At 39.0% G+C, this 16,369-nt stretch overlaps 4 protein-coding genes across 4 annotated transcripts; 2 read left to right on the top strand and 2 right to left on the bottom strand.

Moving 5' to 3' along the window:
* Positions 1 to 568: 568 nt before the first annotated feature.
* On the bottom strand, positions 569 to 7,744 carry LOC136411039 (uro-adherence factor A-like). Its single transcript, XM_066393443.1, has 3 exons — positions 7,448 to 7,744; positions 645 to 7,399; positions 569 to 577 (listed from the first exon to the last, which is right to left on the bottom strand). The coding sequence occupies exons 1-3, from the start codon at positions 7,644 to 7,646 to the stop codon at positions 569 to 571; spliced, it is 6,963 nt and encodes a 2,320-aa protein (XP_066249540.1). The 5' UTR covers positions 7,647 to 7,744.
* Positions 7,745 to 7,865: 121 nt separating this feature from the next.
* Dph5 (diphthine methyl ester synthase) lies at positions 7,866 to 9,471 on the bottom strand. The gene is made up of 4 exons (XM_066393020.1): positions 9,283 to 9,471; positions 8,738 to 9,092; positions 8,543 to 8,680; positions 7,866 to 8,089 (listed from the first exon to the last, which is right to left on the bottom strand). Exons 1-4 carry the CDS (start codon positions 9,415 to 9,417, stop codon positions 7,890 to 7,892), a joined length of 828 nt encoding a protein of 275 aa, XP_066249117.1. The 5' UTR covers positions 9,418 to 9,471; the 3' UTR covers positions 7,866 to 7,889.
* Positions 9,472 to 10,991: 1,520 nt separating this feature from the next.
* Positions 10,992 to 11,947, top strand: inaF-D. The gene is made up of 2 exons (XM_066393391.1): positions 10,992 to 11,539; positions 11,589 to 11,947. Exons 1-2 carry the CDS (start codon positions 11,233 to 11,235, stop codon positions 11,798 to 11,800), a joined length of 519 nt encoding a protein of 172 aa, XP_066249488.1. The 5' UTR covers positions 10,992 to 11,232; the 3' UTR covers positions 11,801 to 11,947.
* Positions 11,948 to 12,567: 620 nt separating this feature from the next.
* Positions 12,568 to 16,032, top strand: LOC136410915 (U3 small nucleolar RNA-associated protein 25 homolog). Its single transcript, XM_066393278.1, has 5 exons — positions 12,568 to 12,699; positions 13,373 to 14,588; positions 14,819 to 15,479; positions 15,575 to 15,751; positions 15,807 to 16,032. Exons 2-5 carry the CDS (start codon positions 13,384 to 13,386, stop codon positions 15,972 to 15,974), a joined length of 2,211 nt encoding a protein of 736 aa, XP_066249375.1. The 5' UTR covers positions 12,568 to 12,699; positions 13,373 to 13,383; the 3' UTR covers positions 15,975 to 16,032.
* Positions 16,033 to 16,369: the final 337 nt, after the last annotated feature.

Below are 16,369 nucleotides of genomic sequence, written 5' to 3'. Positions count from 1 at the left end.
GTTTTACCTTTTTCTAGAAAATTATTAGCACGTTTCATCTCTGAGTCAACTGTTGCAGTTTTTAAAGATAAGCCTTCTTTAATATTTTCATCCGTCGTCACAGAATCATTTGTGGTATCATCATTTGAGTCACTCAGAATATTGATTGACCCGACTGTAATATTTTTAATTAATTTTATTTGCGCAGCATCACTTTCATCAACTAAAGTCCCTTGTTTGTCTTTTTCATGACCTGTCCGACTAGTATCATTAGAAAAATCTGCAACTATGTCTTTGAGAAACTGATCAGTAGAAGAATCAATGTCTCTGTTCTTCATCTTGTCTAAATGTAATTGGTCGAGGAATCTACGCACCACTGCCTGGATTTTAACCGCAGCCGTCTCTTTGCGCTATAAAAGTAATATTATCAGTAATGGAGATTTCAAACAAAAGGAACTTACCTGAGCAGTAAGTATTTTCCTGGTGACGAATCCTTTCCAGGCCGACTGAATTTTTATTGCTGCATTGGTTGTTTTTCCATACTCTTCAACTACTGCATCACCAGATACATTACTACCTTTTTTAGCCATCAGTCTTTCTTTCATCAAGTCATCAGTTTTTCTTTTGCAAAGTGCTTCAGTGGCAAGAGTTTCTACGTTTTCTACCAGAGATTTGGCGATCTCTTTAACGTCAATTGAAGATCTGACATCAGCAGAGTTAATTTCGTTACCCTTAGTATTATTTCCGTGAAAGTCGTCAACTTTTTCCAAAAATTTGACATTTTCCGCTTTGACATCATTCACTTCCTTAACGACTTCATCTATTTTAACTACAGATTTGTCATAGTCAGGATTTTGGTCTTTCGTACCTTCAGCTTCCCTGGCTATATGGTTTTCGTTTATAGTTATAGATCTCTCACCTGTAGAAATTCCTCCTTTTTCCTTATCAACTTCCTTAACATTTTCATCAGCTTTAACCATCAATTTGGAATCACCAGAATTCCCTTTATCCCTTTCATCACCTTCTCCAGACTCCCCATCGCTTGATCTTTTGAAATTCAGCTTCTCAGCTAACTCTTTACTATTAGTTTCCAGCTGACGTACCAACGGTCTCCTTCCGGCAGATCGTTTGCTATCTGTTGTGGGAATTCTGCTTTTGGTTTCCATTTCTTGAGATTTTAAAATTCCCACGGACTGAGTTCTTCTCACCTTGGACTCTCCCCTCTCTGATGAGCTAGACTTGGACCTCTCTCTGTTCAGAACGTTAGAGTGGGAGAGAGACCGTTCTTTGAATGCCAATCTGCTCTTTCTTGGTTTTTTAGGAGAGGTTTCGCGTTTGGTAACCATCGGAGTGGTTTTGACAACTTCGATAACCGAGGCCACTTGTTCGATTTCTCCAATTTTCGGTCGTCGCTTAGGTTCTGGATCTTTGACAAAAGTATTCTCTTTATTGAAGGCTTGCAGCTCTTTCAAGTATTTTTCTTCAACACCTTTATGTGTTCCGTTATTTGAAATAACTTCTTCAGAAAATTCTTTAGTGCGGTGTTCAACTGCATCTGTTATCAGCTTTTCAATTAATTCAGTGCTATTATTAATTGTTTCATTGACTGCTTCATCTTTTACAGGATCGACAGTAACCATACCTTCGAGAGTTTTGTCAACTTCACCAACATTACTCTTACTGATTGTTTTCGTGATTCCAGTCTCAAAACTTTTTTTGTTTTCCACTTGATTACAATTGGGAGCACTTGTGAAAGCTAAACAATCATTTTGCACTACAGCGGCATCTGCGGCAAGCCTTTCATTTGCTTCGGTGTTACTATTAGAATTTTCTTTTATTGTTTCATCTTTTAGTGCATCTTTAGCAGCTACATCCTCATAAGTCTTGTCAACTACATAAACATTAGTTTCAGAAACTGTTTCAATGGTCCCAAATTTAAAAGATTGATTATTTTTCACTTCATCGCCGTTAAGAGGACCAGTAACGTTTAAAGCATCATTTCGCACCACAGTCGCGTCTTCTACAAGTTTTTCAACTGATTTGGTCTTATTAAAAGGTTTTTTAACTGCTTCATCTTTCATTGGTTCTACAGTAACCATATCTTCAAGAGTTTTGCCGATTTCATCAACATGAACCTTAGTGACTGTTTCAGTGATTCTAAAATTAAAATCTTCTTTATTTTCCACTTGGTCACGATTGAGAGGACTTGTGGCAATTAAATCACTATTTTGCACTGTAAAAGCATCTGCTACAAGCCTTTCAGATGATTCGATACTTTTACTAGGAATATTTTTTATTGTTTCATCTTTTACTTGATCTTTAACAACTATACTCTCATTAATTTTATCAATTGCATCAACATTACCCTCAGAGGTTGTTGCAGTGGTTCCAAACTCAACACCTTTATTTTCTATCTGGCAATAATTGAGAGAATCTGTGACAGCTAAATCTACATTTTGCACAGCAATAGGCTCCGCTACAAGACTTTCGACTGATTCGATGCTTGTTCTAGGAATTTCTTTTATTGCTTCAACTTTTACTGGATGTCTAACATCTGTATCTTCATTAGTTTTGTTAACAATATCAACATTAGCCTCGGTAACAGTTTCAGTGACCTCAGACTCAAAAACTTCATTGCTTTTCACTTGTTCACCATTAATAGGACTTGTGACCGTTAACTCATCATTACGTACAACATCTGCCACAAGGTTTTCATGTGATTCGGTGTTATCATTAAACGTTTCTTTAATTGCTTTATCTTTTACCCAATCCTCAGCAATTACATCCTCAAGAGTTTTATCAATTGTATCAATATTACTCTTAATGATTGTTTCAATAGTCCTAGTCTCTAACCCTACATTGTTTTCCACTTGGCCACCATTAAGAGAACATCTGACAGCTGAATTGTCATGCTGAGCCACAATTGCACCTACCACGTTTTTACCATCTATCACTAAATCTTTTCCAATGTTCGTACTACTATCAATTTTCATTTCTTCATCTTTTACATGATCTCCCTCATTAGCTGTTGCTAATGTAACCATGTCTGCTTCAACGAAAATATTAACAACATCCCCTGCATTAGCTTCTTTATTAACAATCCCTCCTACGATCAATTGTTCATTAATCTCCTTAATTGCTTCACCGTCTCTTGTCATATCTTCAACCAAGATCCGACTTTCACTAACAGATTGAGTTGAGATGTCTGACTTTACAACTCCGTAAGAACCTCCACTTGAGCTACTAGTACTAGTTTCCATCTTGTCTCCACTGGATTCCATAGAAAACCCTCTCAAAGTCTCCTGTCCAACCAACCCTCTCTGCTGCACCACAACGCTATCTTCTGCAAAAGAAGCCATTTCCTCAACATCTTCGATAGTGGTACTTCTCTTGATTTTCGCTGCTCCATTTTCTTCTGAACGATCTTCATCAACAATGATCAGCTGCAGACTCTTAGTTCCAGAACTGGACTCGGTATAGTCGTCTTTAGTAAAGTAAAGGTTGTCATAATCCAAAAGATCCTTGACGGATTTGAAAGTAGGGAGATCCTCTTGTTTGGAAGCTGCACTTGCTAACTCAGAAGACTTTTCTGGAATATCGTCAGAAATTTTGCTGCATGTCTTTCGAGCTTCATTACTTTGAAGTTCCTGGTTGAGGTCCTCTATAGGGTAATTAGTTGATTGGTCCAGTAGATTTATGAGTTTGTTTTCCTGACTTTTAGGTACTTCGGTTCTGGTAGCATCAGAGTTAGCGCTAGAAGACGGTTGCTTAAAAGTAATAATGTCGTTTATTGTCTCAGAAGCATCTTTATTAGATGTCTCCCCTTGAGTTAACAATTTTCGCTTTTCCGATTCTATAGTTGAAACTGTAACGAGATCAACTGGACCATTCTGACTCTGACTACTGTATTGCTGCTCGCTTAGAAGGAACGAGTGAATTAGGGCTCTTGTATGTGCACTTTCAGATGCAGCAAAACTATTCAGTGCTGTACGTTGGTTCAAAGCTGGAACCGTACTTTCTGATACTTTTTGTTCAGTAACATCATAAGTATTATCGGTTATCTTCTGACCTTCATCACTTTCAAGGTGTTGACCTCCGAGAGAGGAAACCGTGAGTTCTTGGTCATATTTAGCAATGGAATTAGAAACCTCTGAGTTCTTGACTGTAGAGATGTCAGGCACAGAGATATGCGCGTCATGTTTTTCAGGTTGCTCAGAAATATCAGATGCGACATTTAAAATTTTCTCTATAATCTTTACAGTTGACAATTCTGAAGCAATAATTTCAACCTCAGAAGCGTCTTTCAAAGTCTGGCTGCTATGCGGCTGTTCGCTCTTAAGGACCGAGGAGGAAAGATTATTTAATGATGCAGAGGTCTTTTGTTCAGTAACATCAGAAACATCGCAAGGTTTTAGCTGAGATTCTTCAGATTGAACAGTAAAGACGTGCTTACTTTCTGACGAGTTGACATGATTTGAAACGAGATGAGTAACTTCTGAGTCTTTGATTATAGAAGTATCAGAATCAATAACTGGAGGGATAACAAGTTGCTTAAAAGCATCAGATGTGGCTTCTGAAGGTTGCTGGGTTGTCGTCGTAAATTGAGTATTATTACTTGTCTCGGCAAGGGGTGTCAATTTTTGAGACTCTACGGCTGATATTTTTGAACCTGCTATTACAAGTTCAAGGGCGCCTTTCTGAGCTTGGCTATTTGCTTGTTGAACCTCAACGGTACTATTAAGCGGTTTATGTTGCGCAGAAGTTGAAGTTGCTGGACCAGATTCAACGGCATCAGTCTTAACGAGATCAGAAATGGTAATGGCAGATTTAGATGCTTTGACATCAGAAGCATTTGCTTTTCCCGTTATATGTGAATCTTCGAGTTGAATTAAAGAAGTAGCTGTCGCTTCTGAGGTTCCTGCCAAGACATCAGAAGCACATTTAGTTGTAACTTCAGTTTCCGTGATTTCCAATGCTTCAAGCTGCTCTAAATCTTCATTTGCTGCTTCCGACGCTGTCCTAACTACACTACGACCATGTGTAGGTAAATTTTCAAATTTAACTTTCTGACTTTGCGGCGTTACATCTGAAGTTTTAACTGTAAGACCATCAGAACCACGTGAAACGAAACTTTCTTTCTCTGAAAGTTGAATTCCGTCCGATTTCTCTGAGACCAAAGTTGTCGCTTCTGATATTGATGTCGCCAGGATGGCATCAGGAACCATCCCAGAAATAATCTTTTTTTCATGGAGATTTATCGGTTCAAATTCCTTTAATCCTAAACTTGCAGTTTCAACAACTTTCCTGACCATTGCATCAGAAGGGATTTTTCTAGAACTTTCCTGATCCTTACTGCTGTAGTGCTGTTCATTACTCAAAAACGAATGTAAAAACTCTTTTGTGGTAGTATCAATGCGCCCAGAGGTTGCGCTAGTTCCAATCAGTTTGTGCAAATGCTCCACATCTAATAATTGTCTTATTTTACCATTTTCCTTTTGAACCAACTCTTCACTCTTCCGAAAAAACTGCAGTTTCGCTTCAGAGTTTTCATTTTCTGTAGTTTCAGGCACTGCGGTATCCGGTGTAGGTCTATCTGATATCCTGATGATTAGCATGTCATCGGAGCTGCCTAATTGCTGCATTTCGATGCTCACCAACTTGTCCTCAGTGTCGGTACTTGATGATTGTTCGTCCGTATTTGATGATGTTGTTGGGTGATCAATTTTAATATTTTTTGGAGGTTCCAAAATTTTTTCATTTGGTTTATCATCTTGATTGTTTGAATAATTATTTTCTGTGGTTTTGTACATGGGCTCTTTTGAATTCTTTCTTTTTTGAATTTCTTCATCATCTTCATCAACTGACTCATTTACGATTTTAATTTGATTTGTAGAATCTTCCACATTTTTACTAATTTTAATTTTGGATTTAGTGACTTCAGACAGAAGTGTTTCTGCGGGATCCACATCTTCAACTTTATTTCTGATTTTCTCAATATTAGTTGAATCACGAATGTCTTCTGAACTTGATCCATTTTCCTCTTTATCTGATGATTTTGTAGATTTTTTGGAGGAAAGTTTGCGGTCATGTTTAGGTATTGTGAAGGCTTCAATGTCCCCATCTGGACAGTCAGCATTGTTTTCAATTTTGTTCTGTTTTTCTACTTTGGTACCCATTCCTTCAGTAGTTATCACCTCTGAGAATACTTGTTCAACTTGGTTATTGATTTTTCCTTCATTATCCTTTTCTATAGAATCATTTACACTAATTTCCTTAAAAGATTCTTCATCCCTTTTATCAGCTATAGTATCAATAGTTTTATTTTCGATGATCTCATCAGCATTAGTTACAATAGTTTTTTCAATTTTTGCAGCTGCTTCAGTATTTAAAACTTTACCAGATTCTAAGGCTTTATTGCTAACTGCTTTAACAACATTTTCAGTTCCTCTAACTGTTCCCTCACTCACATCAGCATGTTCAGTCTTGGTCAGACTATCGCCATGATTGCATATTTCGTGATTTGTATTATCTTCGTTTCTTTCTAAACTGTGTGCCTTCTCTAAAACTAAACCCACTACAGGTGTATTTACTTCAATTACAACTTCAGTATCTTCAGAAGATTTCAATGTCGTTTTATCAACTTCAGGCTTTCCTGCTGCCAGGCCTTTTTCTATTTCTTTTCTTTCCTGACAGAGTGGATCATTTGTCAGATTATCATCCTTTCGCTCCTTTAAAGAATCAACGTCTCCTAACGGTTTTAAAACATTTTCTTCTTGACTAACATTAGCGCTATCAATTTTTATTTTTGCATCATCTTCTACAGTTTCTACTGCAATAGAATCATTCTCGAAACTGCTTACAGCTTTACCAATTATCGACATATATTTTCTATCATTAGGAGCCATTTTAGAGTCTCCTGATCCAAAATTTTCGCTCTTCTTTGGGCTATCATCGATGATGTTATCCCCATTTTTAGGAAGATTTGTCTTTTTAACTTTTATAGCAGCTGTCCCGGTCAAGTTATCAATTTCTGAAGTAGCTGCCTCAACCGTCCTCACTTTCCTCACTTCAGTGTCAGATTTCTTCAAATGTCTGACAGCTTTTTTATCACTCGTAGCAACCACTTCATCAACTTTTCTTCCTGGGACAGATAGTTTCTCTCGAGTTTTCCCTTTGGGTTTCAACTGCTGTCCTCTTATGCTAGACGGCGCACGTTTGTTTTCTCTCGGCGTGCTTTCGTTAGAAGACGCTTTCTTCTCCTTTGGAGTGCTCACTTTAGATGGTGCTACCACTCTCTTTGGTTCTTCTTTTTGCATCATAGATTCCTTACCACGCACGTTTATTTGTCTGGATAAATGTCTGGTAGATTTAAGTGGCGTTTTCGCTTGTGTGACGGACTGTACTACCCGGATCGGGTAGGCTGTATTAAATTTGATTAGTTTGATATTAATGCTGAAATGAAACGTACCTTTCCGAGTGGAGCTTCGTTCCCTGAGAATAATTAACCTGGAAAAGTATTCCGAAGCGAATAAGTACAAGTCTTTGGGCTTCTTAAGGAGCACCTCCTTGGTGAGGCCCTCCATGAGTTCCTCGAGACCTACAGGGACGCTGACGCGTTTCACGATCATGTCCAGTTTTCCTGGAGATTTTTCCATTATGGTTTGCATTAAAAGAGCACAGGTAAGGGCACTTTACGACACGACACACACACTTTCACTGCTTCGATTATTTCAGGCTAAATATTGTCTGGTTGGCATAGAGTTACCCAATACAAACATTGTGAACTATCAATGCCTTGGGGAGCAAAGCACTCTAATATCTTGACCTTCTGACTAATTTTAAGGTGTAAAGAATTCTTATTAGTGGGTTGGGCAATTAGAAAAAAATAGGGTTTAATAAAAACTTTATTTTTATTTTGATGATTGATGTAATTTGAACTTTGTCAAGTACTCTTGTTCAAGAGGATGTAGCTGAGGTCCGGGTATAATAAGGGAATGTAAAGGTTCGCCCAGCTTTACTTGGGTCATCGCTTTAAGAGAGCAGGCAGTTATTTTTTGAGTTTCAGAGCCCACACGGGCTAGGCCGATGCATAAACTGTCAGGCGTAATTTCTGTAAAAAAACATTCAATATAAGCAAACAGTGGATGAGAAAATAAGTTTCTTAACATTGTGATGAATGTGTCTAATTAGGCTAGCGCTATCTTACACCAGTTGCATGTACTCTCACTATCGATCTTAACACGCGTCATCTACTGCCATATGATCCAAACACTTAATAATTTCGGTTTCTTTTAACACATTACAGGTTCCTTTAACAACTCTGCTATAAGCTGAATAGATGGCTCCCAATTCCAAGACTACATCACAATAAACAAACCCATAGAAACTAAAACAAAGAATAGGCGAGGCCTTCTCATTATTTGTTTGATTTAATAATTCTTTAGTTTATAGAGCTTCTAGATTTTTTTTTGGTTGCTGAGAGATCTTATTTTGTTAACAATTTGATAGGAATCTGTTCAATGAAATGAAGATAAAATTATCCAGAAGGCACTTCAATCCCTACCTGCTCCAGCCTTCATACCACTCCCTATCACCTCCAACAACTGCTCTGCAGCCTCTGCCACTGACATAAACCGAGGCGGCATATACTCCTTCTTCTTTCTCATCAAACTTTCCAGAGTCGGCTCCTTCACCTTAATATCTACAAACTGAAACCTCTACCAATTCCCCAATGCCCCCTCCTCCACTCCACCCTTACCCAACAGACACAAAGTATGCAATTTATTCCTAAAATTACAAACGATTTTATCGTAAAAGCTGTCTGGTTTCCACGTGTCCGTCCAATATGGTATGGAGACTGTTTCCCCAAAACTGTAGAGCTGCAGCCCGCAACAGCCAGCTGCATTGAGGATGGAGGCGTTGTGAATGACCTGCACAGGGATGTTTTGTTGATCTGCACGGAGAATCAAATCGGTGTGGGTGGTAGCCCCAAAAGGGTCACCTACCACCAATAGGGCTACATCGCTGGTGGAGGCATCCTGAAGGATATCGTTGGCGCCCTGTTCTACCAAATCTCTATCTGCTATTATAAGTTTTCTGCCATAGAAGGCTTCCTGGAAATTAATAATACCGCAAGACTCAGAATCGGGGCTTCTAAGCAATCACAGAGACAGAACTATTGCAAACACATAAAGGGCTTGCAATGAAAGTTGAAAGTATCATTTAATGTTCAAAAACATGTGTTACGGATTGCTCAGAGAGTTTTTCTAAGCAAAACAAAATTTAGTATCATAACAATCTTACCAGAGCTTCAGTGCCACATGATAGAATGGAAGTATAGGCCTCTAAATACACTCTATCGCACTTTTTCACTATTTCCAGCCCCTTCACAGTTATGTCTTTGCAGTCGCCTAGGCCCAGGCCTATTATGTAAAACATACTTTACTGAAAACCTTCAAAAAATGGATTAGAAGTCCGAAAAGAGTGCTCTGTTTTGATAAATATGCAGAATTGAGGTTAGAGTTAATGTCACTGCCAAAACAAAATTGAAATACATCAACTTAACGCCATATAATATTCCATGACTATCGAAACTGACGTCATCGATAGTAATCCTTATGTAGTATGGGGGTAAGAATTTAAAAAAATATATTCCCAAATTTATTTTTTTGCGAACTTTACGCGAGCATTTTTATAAGCTATGTAACGGTTTATATAAACATCTTACATATGTTGTAACATAAGTTTAGTGCAAAAATGAACTCAGACATGTATGAGTCACGCACAACTCCCGATCGGTTTCGCGTTAATTTAATTTCGCCACATTCCCAACAAAAAGCGCAAGCTCCCGGCACATAAAAAGAAGCGCCCGAAACACGTGTGCGAGTGTTCGACGACATCCGGCGTCGAGACGCTCATCTCGCTGTAGCAGTTTGTTTGCACTTTGCGATCTGTTTGTTTCCACATATTAGAAATGATGTTTTCCAAATATTTCCAATACATACGCGCTTAGTTTGAACATGTCCAATTCGTTGGAGGACCCCTCCGAAGATCATTTCCAACCGAAGAAGAAGCCGAAAGCCGTGAGGGTGCTCACTGTAATGGCCTACGTGTTGAGCGTGTCTATGACGGCGATTTTGCTGTCTTTGTATTATTTATTTATGTGGCAAGGAAGGCCCCATACTGGGGCTCAAGTCAGCTATCAACGAGACAGGTAATGTATAAAATGAATACGCAGCTATTTCTTCTAGATATAGAGAGGAGTGGGTCTGGAAGTAAGTATTTGTCTTCCCCAACCCATGGAAACATTATGATAAACAAATCGTTATCCGTATAATAAAAATGCGACTAATTGCGGTGCTTTCGCACTTGTCGCTGCTGTAAAATGTATCTACAAGGATGTCGATAAATGGGATCGACTCATAAATGGTGCCAATTAACCTAATTAGTGGCGGGTAACAAGATAGAATAGGATAATAATCGATATGTAACGGGAAATAGAGGCCACCTGTTAGGAAGGCTTAGCTTCCATTCAAGGTTGTTACGTGCAAGCTTCAGGGATCAATTCATTAGGGCTGATGGGATAATCATATTGCATAATATCGACCAGGGAACGTATGTGTGGGGAGATCACGCTTAAACTTAAAGGAAAAAAACCGATGGGGTTGTCGCTTTAAGAATATTTATATATCATATCACATGTCCAGGCACGGTTTTTAGTAGTTATTTTTTTGTAAATATATGGAGGGAAATTGTCAATAACGCCATCTATTAGACACATTGTTCTAATGATGCCAGCGGCTAGCCCCATCTATAGATAGAAACTCTCGTGCCGCTGCGAACGCCATCCATCGAAAGATAGCTATAAAGTGTACGAGGGACTCCATCTTATAATCAACGATACTTGAGTGGGAAAAATTACAAGCCAATAGGAAAAATCATGGGTTAATGGTCTGCCTGTTGGAACAATAATACAAATTTTTTTAAAAAATTGAGCCAAACAAGCTTTAAAATTAGAGCACAAAACGTTAAGGCAAGCGCACGTGAAACAGGCCGTTTGGCACCGTGAACTATCGATTTTCCGGCCTTCGATGCAGTCCCGTCGTCCGGCCAGTGAACCGGTCGCAAATCAAAACAATCTCGTCCTAATTTCCCAGGCGAAATTAACCAACTAACACAGTTTTCCGCGGAAAACAAAGCGAGAATGTTCGGACCGCATGTTCCCAGTTAGTTCCTTCCCAAGCAGAGCACGCCATGTCGTACAAGTCCAACGGAATCAAGCAGCAACAGTCTCAGCAATGGAAAACTGCCTCGATTATGGAGACACCTTCAGTCAAGTTTGCGGGAGAGGAGGCTAAAGACCGACTCTACGAGCCCAAGCACAAGAAAAAGCTCTTCCGGGTATTAACAGTGGTGGCCTACGTATTTTTTGTGTCCCTAGCCGCCATCATGCTCTCTCTCTATTACATCTTCCTGTGGAATGGAGAGCAACGCGTGGCCGGTAAAATCGTAACCCGGCAGCAGCTGACCGGCTCCGTCAAGTGCGAAAACGTCCTTGCAGGTTTCTACTCTCTACATTCCCTCCCCTCACTATTAATTCTCAATTCCAGAAATCCAGAGGCAAATCAGACTGATGGACTCGCAACAACAGAGACTTATCTTATCAACAACAACACCACCACCGCAAACGACATCGAAAGCGGCGCCGGAAAGTACCACGTGGCTTGACGAGGACTTCAGCAACTTGGAGGACCTGCGCAAGAGCAGCGGATTCTTCCACAAACTCGTCAACGACTACGTGTACGGCGACGCAGTGGATTAAGGGGACTGAGCGGTGTCCAGTCCAAGCGGCCTTAGCTTTGCTTTTCAATTCCAATGCTATTGTTATTTATAATTAGAATTAAGTCGGGATATTATTATGTTGTTCACGTTTTTGTTTACATATATTGCTAGTGATTTTATTTGTAAATTTGATTTTTTTTACAATTAACATCAAGAACTTTCCGCATTAAAAATTCCACAATTTCTATCAGCAGAAGAAATATGATATAATTGAGTAATTACTACGATTTCTGGAAAACACGCCAGTATGCAGATTTCAACCAATTTTTTAAATCAGTTATGAGTGAAGTTAATTTAGGCGCTAATTTAACAGCATTCAGCTTGAACGATTTAACTAAAAAGAAATCTCTGAAAAATTTAGAAACATGTCTACGTTGCAGAAACAAAGACCTAATTTTCTGATTTTACGCGAAACATATTATAATACCCTCATGGAAACAATAAAACTAACTTTAAAAAGTACCGCAAACATTCTCCATTTTCTTTTCCCATACCCCCAGCGTCCATTTTGTCGCGGCTTTGCGTGAACGGCTTGAATTAAAATATTTGAAAATCGGTCTTAACCTCAAACTCTATTTTAAACCAGTAATGGCACAAACTGATATTATTCTATCTTCTTCTAGATCCTTAGGATCTGACAAAGACAGTATATTAGGATTCGGGATTATAACTGACCGTGCCATGTGAGAATTGTTTTCATTTAATTTCCATGATTCGAAAGTAAAAAAGTTGAGTTTTTAATACCTTTTCTAGTGTTTAAAACACATAAAAAGTGTTGTTTGGAGGTAACTGAAGCTTCAGGGCAGATCTAGTAAACGTTTCTGAGGCTGTTAAGGGAGAATTAAAGAGTTGAAAGGTCTTAGATCTGGGATACATAAGGTAAGTTTCTCAAGTTTACTGATTTAATGGGGCTTTTATAACACTAGAGCGTTGAGAACTCTTACTAAAACCCTTGAACCTAGTGAGCAACATTTGAAGTATATTTTTCAGCAGTTTCGAGCATTACCTAATGAGCATTATTGTTGCAACTTTTATTTTTACCTCCCACTGTAGATTCAGCTTGAATAGACCTGCATGGTAGATTTCAGGTTTATAAAGTCATAATGGCAGGAAAATCGTAAGGAGGCTTAAAGACCCTTTTAGTTCTATAAATTACACCCTAGGGCTAATGGAAATTTTACCAACTAAATTATTTTGAGAATGCCTTAGAAATACCTTGAAAGTATCTCAACACACCATGAAAATACCTCAAATTATTTATCCTAAAAATTCCTTGATCTTGGACACTTTAACAATCCGTCCTTCTGTTCTACCTCAAAAACAGCCTTAAAATTAAGAAATATGGCCCTTGATGTAAATGGCAAATACTAAGAATTAATGGATAATAACTGTTAATATGTTTAATTCAGAATCAATACTCCTTTAGAGAGGAGAGACATTCTATTTTATGTAGTTACATTTGCCCTAAAACTTATGTAACTTAAATCATATTTTTCTGATGATAGAAAGCAAAATTGATGACACCACCTCAACCTATTAATCTTCTTTTTAGGCTTTTCAACTATGGGCAACCGTAAACTTAAATACCGCGACGTGGTTAAAAAGCAAGGTCCCAAAAGCAACAAACGTCCATCAAGAAACAACAAAAAGACCCCCTTCAAAAAACGAAAAGCTGAATTTCAAAACCCCAAATCGTCCAAAAAACCCAAATTTGAGGAGCCCCCTAAAAAACTTCCTCCTCTTCCAGAGAGTGAAAGTGAGGAGGAAGAGGAAACTGCAGTTGATTATATGCAGCTGCTGCGAGACTCATTTGGAGAAAAAATTCAAAAGATTAAAGATGATGCAATGACCAGTGAGAGCAGCAGTGAAAGTGTGGAAGAACCCAATGACGATGCAGATAAATCTGGAAGTGAGAATGCCTCAGAACTTTATAGTGATGCTGAGGAAGAAGCAGAGTCAGATGTTGAAAATGAAGATAATTTGGAAGATTCTGAAAACACTTTTAAGGAATCTGAAGATCCTTTCATTAAGCATATCAGCTATGAATTACATCCAAGTTTGTTGGAGAATTTGGAATCTTCTGGTGGTGTAGAAGTGTACAAAAAAACCTGGTCTCACCTAGGAGCCTTAACAATCCAAATCCCCAAATGCCCACCAAATGAAATCAAGAAAACTCTGCTAGAAACTACAATTTATGCAACTCCCAGTCCAATTCCCAAAAAGCTAGATCCTAAATCCTCTGCAAGTGATTTGGGAATTAAATCTCAAATAATCCCCAATATACTACAATCCAACAAATCCCTCATTAATAAAGAGAAGTCCTTCTTAACCCCACTGCAACAAGAAATGTTCTCAATAATCAACAATTATCAAGACTTTTACTACCCTGAAAGAACGTTCGATAATGCAGAAGAAATCAGGTTTGTTTATTGCCTTCATGCATTGAATCACGTGCTTAAGACCCGAATAAAGGTGCTACACCACAATTCAAAGCTCTCCAAGAAAGACATGGTGGTTCCAGAGGAGTTTCGAGACCAGGGTTTGGTGCGGCCGAAAGTACTGATAGTGGCCCCTTTTAAAGATTCTGCGTACAAGATTATCAACACTCTGATAGGGATAATGTTCAAAGATGATAGCAAGGGGGTGGTGGCCAATAAGAATAGGTTCGTGGAGAATTATACGGGAAATGGACTGCATTTCCCCAAGAAGAACCCAAGGCCTGAGGATTATGAGAAGATGTTTGCAGGGAATACGAGTGATGATTTCAAGTAAGGAAATATTCTTTGATAACTGCAAAAAACAGCATTGTTGCTATACTCACCTTCAGTTGAAAAAAATTTTTATTAAAACAAACCGTAATCACAACTAATCAATTATCACAATTTTCACTTTTAAATTGTATTTCTTGAAAATTAGCGTAAACAATATCGAGTTCTGTCATTGATACTTATCAATTCCTACCTTGTCAAGTAACAATTCTTAACTTCTCTCATTGCAGGATGGGCCTCAGCGTGACTAAGAAAACTCTCAAACTCTATGCAGACTTCTACGCCTCTGACATCATAGTGGCCTCCACCCTGGGGCTCCGCACTATAATCGGCGCCCCTGGCGAGTCAGATCGCGACTTTGACTTCCTTGCCTCTATCGAACTTCTCATCCTCGATCAGGCCGATGTGTTCTTCATGCAGAATTGGTTCCACGTCCTTCACCTTTTCGAGCACTTGCACCTTAAGCCCAAAGAGCTGCACGGCACTGACGTGTCGAGGGTGCGTCAGTGGAGTCTTAATCTCTGCGCAAAGTATTACCGGCAAACGCTGGTATTTAGCTCGGTAATGTTACCGCACTTGGAGGCCTTATTTACGAAGCAATGTTGGAACTATGCGGGCAAGGTGAAGGTGGCTAATAAGGTGGAGCGCGGGTCGGTGAACGGAGTCTATGTGCAGATGCAACACGTTTTCCGAAAGTTTAGCGCGGGGACCGGGGTGGAGATGGTAGAGAGAAGGTTCGAATTTTTCGTGCAAAAGGTGCTGCCCGCTCAGCGAGATTCGGGCATGCGCCAAACTTTGATCTATGTACCCAGTTACTACGACTATGTGCGACTGCGTAATTACTTTAAAAATGAGGATTTGAGCTTTGTGCAGATTTGCGAGTATTCAAAGGTGAGTGTTTAGATGAATTTGTGGTTCTTTGAAGATTTTGCACTATTCTCATTTAAAACTGATATATGCTAAGATCACATTTTTGTATTTGCAAGGACTCAAAAGTAGCCAGAGCCCGCGATATATTCTTTCACGGAGACGCCCACTTCCTCCTTTACACGGAACGCTATCACTTCTACCACCGCATTAAGCTCAAAGGCGTGCGTCATTTGGTTTTCTACCAACCCCCCACCTACCCTCACTTCTATTCAGAGATGTGCAATTTGATGCAGGTCCTACAATGACTTTTTCTAGAGATTTCAATGTGGCAATTTGAAGGTTTTTCAGGAGTACAACATGAACAAGAAGGTGGGGAGCATGGACAATATGTCGGTAACTGTGATCTACACCAAATTGGACTTGCTGCAACTCGTCCCCATTGTGGGAACCGAGAGGGCCGTAAGGATGACTGAGTCGGATAGGGACGTGCATATGCTCCTTACAGAAGGGATTTAGAGGGAGTGTTATAATTGTATAAAGTTCTGTACATTTTGGAAATATATTTTTATGTGAAGATCGGTGTTTGTATTATTTCATTATTATTTAGCCGAACGGCTCACCAAATCGCGTCCGTAGAAATTCGACTTAAATTTGTAACATTGTTGCAGTATGCGTAGCATTTCGGTGACGAATATCCGAGTGTATTTCACAATTGTATGAACCAAAGGCTATTTTACGAGTAATCTTGAAATTGACGTGTTAAATGAAAGTATTAAACGGCCATTTGTCTAGGAGAAAATTTGGAAAAAATCTTGTGTAATAGACTCCCATTGACGACATAATTTTTTTTTTTTGGAAAATCCTGCAGTTTGCCAGAGGTATAACTGATAAATCCAAGATGTTCATTATGG

The sequence above is a fragment of the Euwallacea similis genome, chromosome 9, assembly GCF_039881205.1.
Source record: "Euwallacea similis isolate ESF13 chromosome 9, ESF131.1, whole genome shotgun sequence".
Lineage (NCBI taxonomy): Eukaryota > Metazoa > Arthropoda > Insecta > Coleoptera > Curculionidae > Euwallacea > Euwallacea similis.
Note: the sequence above shows the minus strand (reverse complement) of the source record. Positions and strands in the feature narration are given on the sequence as shown.

What these genes read in the sequence shown, in the direction of transcription:
- LOC136411039 (XM_066393443.1), bottom strand. Translation starts at nt 7,646, where the DNA reads ATGCAAACCATAATGGAAAAATCTCCAGGAAAACTGGACATGATCGTG. An exon ending in ACGAAGCTCCACTCGGAAAG is followed by an intron (nt 7,400 to 7,447) that starts GTACGTTTCATT and finishes AATTTAATACAG; the next exon opens with CCTACCCGATCCGGGTAGTA.
- Dph5 (XM_066393020.1), bottom strand. Translation starts at nt 9,417, where the DNA reads ATGTTTTACATAATAGGCCTGGGCCTAGGCGACTGCAAAGACATAACT. An exon ending in GCATACTTTGTGTCTGTTGG is followed by an intron (nt 8,681 to 8,737) that starts GTAAGGGTGGAG and finishes TTCAGTTTGTAG; the next exon opens with ATATTAAGGTGAAGGAGCCG. An exon ending in TGGTATGAAGGCTGGAGCAG is followed by an intron (nt 8,090 to 8,542) that starts GTAGGGATTGAA and finishes GTTTTTTTACAG; the next exon opens with AAATTACGCCTGACAGTTTA.
- inaF-D (XM_066393391.1), top strand. Translation starts at nt 11,233, where the DNA reads ATGTCGTACAAGTCCAACGGAATCAAGCAGCAACAGTCTCAGCAATGG. An exon ending in GTGCGAAAACGTCCTTGCAG is followed by an intron (nt 11,540 to 11,588) that starts GTTTCTACTCTC and finishes TCTCAATTCCAG; the next exon opens with AAATCCAGAGGCAAATCAGA.
- LOC136410915 (XM_066393278.1), top strand. Translation starts at nt 13,384, where the DNA reads ATGGGCAACCGTAAACTTAAATACCGCGACGTGGTTAAAAAGCAAGGT. An exon ending in AGATTTGCGAGTATTCAAAG is followed by an intron (nt 15,480 to 15,574) that starts GTGAGTGTTTAG and finishes TGTATTTGCAAG; the next exon opens with GACTCAAAAGTAGCCAGAGC. An exon ending in AGATGTGCAATTTGATGCAG is followed by an intron (nt 15,752 to 15,806) that starts GTCCTACAATGA and finishes AAGGTTTTTCAG; the next exon opens with GAGTACAACATGAACAAGAA.